The sequence below is a fragment of the Otolemur garnettii genome, unplaced genomic scaffold, assembly GCF_000181295.1.
Source record: "Otolemur garnettii isolate 467f Iridium unplaced genomic scaffold, OtoGar3 scaffold00097, whole genome shotgun sequence".
In the NCBI taxonomy this organism is placed as follows: domain Eukaryota; kingdom Metazoa; phylum Chordata; class Mammalia; order Primates; family Galagidae; genus Otolemur; species Otolemur garnettii.
Window position 1 is genome coordinate 2,789,599 of NW_003852492.1, and position 9,658 is coordinate 2,799,256.

The following is a 9,658-nucleotide window of genomic DNA, read 5'->3' on the forward strand; positions in this document are numbered from 1 at the left end:
GACACTCTCACCCAGAGAAGAGACCGCGTGGAGCGGAGAGACGGGACACCACACAGACCTGCCGTTACTGCCACACTCTCACCCAGAGAAGAGACCGTGACCAGGAGACAAGCATAGAACGGTATGAGGGAGGAAATTCAGGGAAACAGGGAGAGAGTTCTTGGAAAGAAAAAATTCTTTAAAAATTCAACAGAGAACTTAAGAGGAAATCCAATGGTAGAAACTGACATAGATTTAAAAAGGGTTATTGCCAAGAGTTACAGTAATTCCAGGAAGAGAAGAGAGGATGGGTTTAAACTGCAGTAAAATCACCAAATAACTAAGAAAACATCCCCAGACTGAAGAACATAAGTTTCCAGGTAGAAAAGAACCATAAAACACCCAAAGCAAAGATGAAAAGAACCCAAACCGAGATCCATCAGTGTAAAAACGGATTATGGAGCACGTTCTACGTTTGAAAACATCCAAAAAGATGAAGACAGAACAGGTTACATTTAAAAAATGGCACATTAGTCCCAGACTTTCCTGCAGCAGTTTTTGGTTAACAACAATGGCACAATCCACCAAAATTATGAGGAAACAATTATCTATACATTAAAATTATACAACCAATTATCAACCAAATGTAAGAACAGAGTAAGAATATTTTCTGTTATCAAAACTTTACTCCCCATCCAGCTCTTCTTAGGTAGGCAGCACCGATGTGTATCACAGAAGCAGACTGAAAACAAGGCCAGAGAGGGAGACCCAGACGAGCAGCGTCCCACAGTCAGGAAGAAGGGGAGGGGGGCTGGGGGGTTAAAGAACCGGGGCTCACAGCCTCCTTGTGGATCTGGATTGAAGCAGGGGAACAGAAAGCCCTAGGGAGGATGTTTTCAGACAGAAAAGGAAAACTGAAATGTTGCTTGATGTGTCTGAGCACACTGGTGAGGTGTTTCTCTAATTCTGTTAGACTCAGTCTAGGGGACAAGCCAGCGGCGACGCTCCCTCTGTCTGGTCTTCAACAACAGGTGGTGTGTGCTTTACCTGTAGTGCGGTGGGGGGAGTTGCTGGATAACATCGTGAATTTTTATCAGTCTTTCTTCGTCTGTTGCTGCTGAAACAGCATCCTGTAACAGTCACAATGAAAAATAAACTAGCGAGCTTTGTTGGTGAAAATGAAAGTTCTTCACTTACAATTCGGATTCCACTCTGAGACTGATTCACTTTACCCTTTGATGCCACGTAAAGAAGAAACACAGTGTAGAATCAAAGAAGGAAACTGTGTTTTAGCACAATGTGAGCAATGAAATCTACTCAAATGTGATTTTTCTTTTCTTTTTCTTTTTTTGGAGACAGAGTCTCACGTTGTTTCCCTCAGTGGAATGCCGTGGTGTCACAGCTCACAGCAACCTCAGGCTCTTGGGCTCAAGCGATTCTCTTGCCTCAACCTCCTGAGTAGCTGTGACTATAGGTGCCCGCCAAATGCCGGGCCATCAAATATAATTTTTAAAAGCTTCATGGCAATACACAACAAGGATGATAAGATGAGTGACTCAAAGTTAGAAATTAAAAGCATGAGAACAGCAAGATTACAGACTAGTTGGCAATAATAATTGTTTTTTTAAGGAGTTATTTTCGTCACAGAACTATTTATTACATATGACCACAATCATCATCACATGTTTTAAATGAAACCAGCAAAATTCCACAAAGTACTTGATTCAAAAGTAATTTGTACGTACAGAAAATTTCTCATACAGCTGGTAGGTGAGCAGAGGGTTTGGGAGCTCCCGGAAGTACAGCTTACAGAGGGAGCCCACAGAGTGGATGTCCTGCACATACGGCTCCTTCGTCAGGTCGGGGACATGCTCAGAGTCAAACTCGTGGCTAACATAGGCAGATGAGGACAAAACAAAAAATAATTTAATGAAGGAAAGCAAATACATGACTTAAAAACAGAAAGCAAAGGCCTACAGTGTTACCTCAGTGAGATGCTGTTTTCTTCAATTTATTATATCTCGTGTAAGTTCTATTTGGACTTCAGCACAACTGGATGCCTTATCATAAGATAAGTACATTTCTACATGAATGTCAAGGGCACAGCTTTACCGTTAAAGTGGGCAATAATCTTGAAGCTCATATGAAGGAGCAGCTCTTATAGCACAACAATCTAAAAACCGGACCCAATCTCCACTGGTTTGAATACACAATATTCTAGCCATTCCAGAAACTAGGGTTGTAGTTTCACAAATGAATGACTGTGTACAGAAAGTCTTCTGTATAAGATACAACTTGGATAGCTCAGGAATGGTTCATTGAAGGGGAATATAAAAGCCAGAAACAATATAAAGCAACTCTCAGCTATTACCAAATTTTAACAGACAGTATAATCTGTGCCATCAAAGAGTAAAATAAAGTTGTGCTCAGAATACAGATTCTGCTCACTCTCCAGAAGGGCAGTAAATATCAAGCCACAAGTAGGAGACCGTTTGCCATTTACCTTGATGAATAGTGAGTGTGGACAATATGAATATAAGATTTATTGTGTCTTAAACTAAAGACTGTCTTTAAAAAAAGAACTACTTTGAGTATTTTCCAAACACATATTCCTGAAAATAGAGATGACTCTGTGGTCAGTGAAAATATTAAGATCCCTACAGAATAGTGACAGTTACCATATATCACAGTGGGAAAAAATCAAGATAATAGCATATCAACAACAGACTAGAATCCAAGAGATTAAGCAAGAATAAAACGTATGTTCCTGGCATAGAGGAGTCCACTCTGTGTCTCAGAGCAGACAGGGCACGCTGGAGAAGGCCCAGCAGAGTCAGGGCCAAACAAGGTGAGAAAAGGCTTCATTTCCATCAATTTTAATGAAAAACTAAAGAATATGAAGAATATATAAAGAATATGAAAGAATATATAAAGAATATGAAAAACTAAAGAATATGAAGAATATATAAAGAATATTACAATTATCTATTGTAATTTAAATTTCATTTCTCAAGGTTGTCATGGGTTCTGACTCAATTTGCTAAAATCTTCAAACACTATAAAAAGATAAAATACAAGAACTGAGGAGATTGAGGTGTATGGTTCTCTGTTCTGCGGATGAAGAAATGCCTTTTAGGAAAATACCAGTGGAGAACAACCTGGGTATTGTTTCCTATCACATTTAAACTACCTGGGTATTGTTTCCTATTGCATTTAAACTACCTTGAAAATCACGGCTATCAAAGTGACTCAATTGAAATAACTTCCTTTCAATAAGCTAAAAAGGAATGAAAAAGAAAATGCCATGTTAGACTTTACCGCAGTCTCTGGATGTTGGAGGCAACGCCCGAGAGGCGGTAGATCCCGTCCACGATGCCATATCTCTCAATGAACGCCGTGCAGCTCTGGAGGACCTGGGGCACTAAAGAGAATTTTTAAAGACATAGATTACATTGGTGGCACTCAGTGGAACTAAAATCATCAAAAAGGAAGGAACATCTTAGTTTTTAAAAGCAAAATAAAATTCATAAAGTTATAAGGGGTGAAGATTAATCCACTACAAAAAATGGTGAGGGCATCTTTACTTAATTTCACATCTAAACTATATGACCAGTTCCTGAACAATTGAGAGTCCTCTTAATGACATTTAGATATGTAAAAGAGTTCATACTGAATATTTATTTAATAGGATAGTCTCACTTTCGCAGTAGACTCATTAAGATCATGTGATAACAGTAAAGTGAACTGTTCATTCCAACACTGTGCCAGATTTTTAGAAGCTACAGCTGTTCAGCTGAATTTCATACACAGCAAATGGCTATGTGAAGCTCAATGCTCATCCAAACCCCACCGTGCTTGTGAGTGCCGCAATGTCTCACTTCTGAAACAAGTTTCTTTTTTCTTTTCCTAGTTAATGCTTACTCTAATTTTACTTAATAAACAAAACAGCAATACACTGCAAACACCAAAGGAATTTTAAATAGATGGAATTTTTTAAGTTTTCTGTCCATCACTGAACTTAGTGACATTTTAACTTACTATCATGATAGAAGCACGTACTCTCTCTAGTTAGCAGAGTAAATAATACAGATGGACAGCTATTCTGGGGCCTACAGTCTAGAACAGAACTTCCAAAGTGTATGTTAAAATTTTTTATAACCATTCAAAGATTTATAATAGCTAAGGACATTACTTGTTTTGCAATACAGATTGGTGAGTTTATAGACTCAGCCAAAATCCCTGAGAAGAAATGCTTGGATTACATTATTTGCTCTTCAAAGAAGCACCACACAAAGGACAAAACATTCAGAGTGGCCCATAAAACCAGTACGACTCTTTAATCAGATAATTTCATGTACAGTGTGTTACTGTCACTTGCTATAACGGACTTTTCCTCAGATACCTTCCTTCTGATGTCTTCTAGTACTCCATCTTTAACTCTGTCAGATTCTATAACTACATTTAAAACTTACACTTCTTGCCTCTGACTTTTTTTTAAATAAAAAAAAGCAGCTGATAGTACTGAGAACATAAAATGCACCAGGCTAAGTGCTTTACAACAGGCACTCTCTGATTCTCACAGAAATACCATATGAAAAGTAGTCTCGTAATTCCCATTTTTACAGAAAAGAAACTGTGTCTTAGACTGATGAAGTTTTACTCAAGGACAAGCAGGAAATAGTGCTAGAATGTGCTTCTAACTCAAACAGTCCAAGCACAGAGCTAATATTCCACTCAGCACATAAAGCCCTTTGCAATTAATACTTAATTATTATCGTATTTTCACATTTCACAACTCTAGGCCAACAGAAGCCTCACCTTTTCTCATACAAACCAGCCATTCTATAGCTCCTTCACAAAACAACTTCTTTTATCTGGACTCTCCTTTCCCTATACAGAAAACGCATGGCTGTTGTTCAGAGCCCAGTTAAACTGTCCCCTTAAGCAAGCCCTCACTGCGTACCGCCAGGTGAAAGGACCTGCCGCTCTGTATTCTGTTACTCAAGAGAACCTAGTTCAAATCATCATGTGTTTATACAGCCATTACCCCTTTTAGACTGCAGGCTCATTAAAGGCAAAAACTGTAAATTATTGATCTTTATATATCTAAAGTTCAGCAACACTGTCTTCACACAATACACAAAATTAGCAAGTGAATTTACAGGTGCCCTAAGAGCTAGAAAAGTTACCTGATCCAGTTGGCAGGGAGGGACCTCAGTTTTCATATGGACAGTATTCCATTTCAGCTGAATGCTTTCTGCCTCTAGATACATTTAAGACTTCTAGTAACAAGAAAGGGAAATGTCCATGCAGTAAAGCTGAAGAGCAGGCAGAACTGTCAGGTACTTTTTGGGCTGAATTTGATTTTATAAGCAATCTCTATCACAATGATGGGCAAGACACACAACGTGTTTTAAAAGCTGGAGTCCTGTTTCCTGCTTTCCAGCGTTCTTCCAACATTAACCTCAAGTGTCTTTATGTTTCTAATCTACAAACTGTACATGGAATAACAAAATTTGAAGCTATAAAATTTCTGTCACCTACATCAAAGGAAATACACTTAGAGATTACTGGGATAATTAACATAATTACTTAAAAAGGAAGAGTTTAATTTATTTTCCTTAAAAGACCTTTCTCATTATGTATGTCCCAAATTAGCATGCCAACTCACCAGGCACACAGAAGGTTTGCCTTGGAAGAAAACCCTTCAGAGCACGGGATTTTATTTCCATGTTACCAGGTTCTCCTAGCACACATTATACAATTTTCATAAAAATAAGCTACTATGTTTTTAAAAGTATAGATAACTTTCATTAGACTCTTATATCTGTGTGATACTTGATTCACATCCACTTATATTCTCCCAAATATGAAGGAACACTTTGAAATTATAGAGAATTAAAGAACCTTCTCTGATAATATAACTAAGCTTCTACAAACACAATACCTCATGGAAAGTATCTAAATTGTTTCTTTACATTCTTTAGCCCTAAGTAAAAGGGCTAAATATCTATACATCATATAATGAGGCTTAATAAATAAAACTATGTAACTATTTCAATTTTAAGAGACAAATGAGACACTTAATAAAAATAGGTGGCAAAATGAGAGAAAAACAAACTTTCGTTTTGAAAAGAGAAATTGAAAAACAGTGTAGAAAATAAAAAGGAAACATCTGATTTCTTTTTTCACTAACCCGTAGGAAGGCAGTATGAGAATCCACTCTCTCAGGTCGTGTAAACACAAGGTATTTTATTACTACCTCCACAAGCCCATCTAACCACCCACCCAAATGCACATTACTCAGTCACAATGTAACATTACAAACTTCCAAAACAGTATCTCAAAGATTCTATGAGTTTAAGAATTATTCCCATGCTCTGCAAATACACTTTTGCTCCACTTTAACACTTCTTTTTTTTTTTAATATTATCGTATGACAACAGAATAAGAAGTAAATGTTAAATTAAAATCGATGATCCTTAAAATTAGAATCATGGCTTAAAGAAGTAGGAAACAAGTGCAAAAAGAAGCGATCTCTGATCTCTCCTGACGGTTTTCCTCTCTTTCTGTTCTCCTCATTTACTCACTCATTCCCTGATCAACTGTTTATTTATTACATCCTTTCTATTAGCCAGGCATCCTGTAAGCATTACAGACACATGAGAAAAGGCTAAGTCCATCTTCAGGGCAGTGACTTCCAGGCAGTGTATGTGACTGCAGTGTTACTTTTTATGATGTGCATCAAAATTTTTGGTCAGGAAAATAATTACCTAAAGGATTAATTTCAGGGGTTACTTGGGACTTGTTTAATTTCTACTGTGCTCCTGGAATACCATACAACACAAAAATATGTTTAGACAACTGAGTTTCCTTTCCTTGGATTTTAAAATATTTTTAATACATATTTTTTATCAAACATAATTTTACTTAGTTTTCTACAAAGTTCTATTTTGTTTTAGAAAGCTCACTTCAAACTTTAAAAATCTGATTTTAAATATGTGCAGGAAAAAATGTGCTATTAAAAACCATCAATAATGCAGGCTCAACTCCAACTCAGACTCTGGACTTCACCTTACACACGCAAATAATGCGACCTTATCCTGTGTGCCCTCATTGTAATCTGAAAATGTATTAAAAAGTCAAAATATACTTAACTATTTAAACAAAAGAGATAAGATTTAGGTACAATTGAACATGAGAAATTTCAAACTTAAAAAAACACATCAAAGACACCTGAAAACTTTCTGTTCCACTGACATAGATTTTATCATAATTATAACACATGAACACTGTAGTTAAATCTGTTATTTTTTCAGAAAGTAATTATATGTTGGTATCTGTCCGCTCCTATCACTCTTATGAAGAATGGAAACATATCTGAAACTTAAGTACAAAAACTTGCTGAACTGACATTGGAAAGCCACTGAGTGTGGCAGAGCTAACTGGAAACATGTGGATTAATACTCACGTCTAAGCAAGGCCAGACAGCATCAAGAAATACAAAAGTCAGTGTAACAAAAAACATTTTAATACTATAATTAAGAATGCCCAAGTAAATAACAAATAAGTATTAATCTATGTACAACAAAAAGTATATGTGGGCAGATTTTTAAAGAATCAGTTCTATACAAATAACTGATAGAATCTTTAATCAACTCAATTCTAAACACTGTGATTACTGATAACTGAGACTGTAAGATCATCCTGAGCAAATCCTGGCATAGAGACTACAAATAAAAGGATAAAAAGAAAACTGCCTTGCCAGCTCCTCTGTGAGTTCTCACAACACTTTGTTTGGAAGAAACAGGTCGGGTTTGTCACTCAGTGGCTCCAACAAGGAAGGGCTCAAAAGTTTAGAACATGTAACAGGATAATCTCTCTTTGAAGCTAATTATTCTCGAGGAATTATTCAGAGAATGAATTACTTAGCAAATCATGATATGACCTCCCTTCTTAGAAAAACCCACTGAAACGTCTGTTTTGTTCAGAATAAAGATACCACTTCAAAGTCAATGCCAAAATGGAATAGTCCTGAGGAAGAACAATTATACGTATTATATAATTACATTTATCTACCTCTGTTATACATACTGTATATCTATCTCTCATCTCTCATCATTACCATGAATATTCTGATTGTTTAAATTTAGAGTTTAAAATACACATACATTCTATATAATATATATTAATTTGGACATTATAGTCTCCATATGTGTTACATAAACACACACTCACGAGGTCTGACAATTAAGTTTGCAAATTCATCCTAGAAAAAGTGTTACATACCTCAGGGTTAAATATCACTACAGTCCCCTTCCAAGTACTCCAGAAGCTGTGCACTGATGCCAGCACCTAGTCCACACTTCAAAAGCAATTTGGGAACTTTTTCTGGATGGTCATCAGAGCTGTTGCATTATCCTTGATGTCTTGAACATCATCAAAATGTCTTCCTTTCAATATTTCCTTTATCTTCAGGTAAAGAAAAAGTCATTGGGGGCCACATCAGGTGCACAGGGATTGATCCAATACAGTTACTTGTCTACTGGCTGAAAACTCCCTTGTAGACAGTGCTGTGTGAGCTGGTGCACTGTTGTGATGCAACAGTCATGAGTCTATTGGCTAAAAACTCCCTCGCAGACAGTGCTGTGAGAGCTGGTGCACTGTTGTGATGCAACAGTCATGAGTTATTGGCCACAATGTTCAGTTAAGATTTCCTGTTCTGCTAGTGATGTTTACTTTGTCTGCTATGCTTCTCACAGTCATCAGATGATTCTGAGTCACAATTAGATGAATTTTTGCAATGTTTTCCTCAGTTCTGCTTGTTACTGGCCACCCCAACTTCTCTTCATCAATGACTCTTTCTCTCCCTTCAGAAAAAATTTTAATCCATTGGCAGAATGTCTTTTCTTCATGGCATTATCCCCATAAACTTGGATTAACATGTCCCTGATTTCACTTCCACTCTTGCCAAACTTAACAAGAAATTTATTGAATGTTGGTTGTTCTAATTCAAGCTCCAACAGTCTCATGATGGCACACAAAAACACATAACAATCATGAACGCCACTCAGCAAGACACTGCCACGTGTCAAGGTGAACACAGCTGTGAGACACTGATACACCAGGACTATGAAACCTTACTGAGCTGTCTGTACAGTGTTGCCAACATAACGCATGTGGCAAGTTTATGAACTTAATTGTCAGACCTCTTACATGTAATTATAGTTAAAGATTACATACAATATATGAAGTCTCAAACTCCTTAAAGCTAAAATTCCTCACATATTAAATCAAAGATAACTAATAAATAATTTTGATATTAAAAAACCATTTTCTTTCCTAATTTACATTTTAGTTAAAACTTCGAAAGTTTCCCTTTTCCTACTACTTTAGTCTTCATTTGAATATTAAAATGAACATCCTTCATATGAATATTTATTCTTCATTTTTTACCATTCCTGATGAAACCAGAAGTTATTTTAATATCCCATCTATAGTATCTCTGACTTTAGTCTTTAAGGTTTCTGCCTCCTGAAGTTTATCAAATTTCCATTATACTCTAATGTTACAAGTTAACTTTTTGTGAGCAAAGGGGGGAGCAGCTGTAAATACAGATGAAGCTTCGTCTGCTCACTGCCATGCAGCCCAGTTAGTTCCTAACAGCCATGCACCAGAA

General features: G+C 36.7%; 1 protein-coding gene across 1 annotated transcript in view; it reads right to left on the minus strand.

Moving 5' to 3' along the window:
- The window catches only part of ARHGAP32 (Rho GTPase activating protein 32), a 137,099-nt gene that overhangs the window by 16,861 nt on the left and 110,580 nt on the right, over positions 1 to 9,658 (minus strand). Inside the window, exons 12-14 of the mRNA XM_023516767.1 lie at positions 3,298 to 3,400; positions 1,725 to 1,869; positions 1,027 to 1,109 (exon numbers count right to left, since the gene is read on the minus strand). Coding sequence (XP_023372535.1) covers positions 1,027 to 1,109; positions 1,725 to 1,869; positions 3,298 to 3,400 — 331 coding nt within the window. The remainder of the gene's footprint in view (positions 1 to 1,026; positions 1,110 to 1,724; positions 1,870 to 3,297; positions 3,401 to 9,658) is intronic.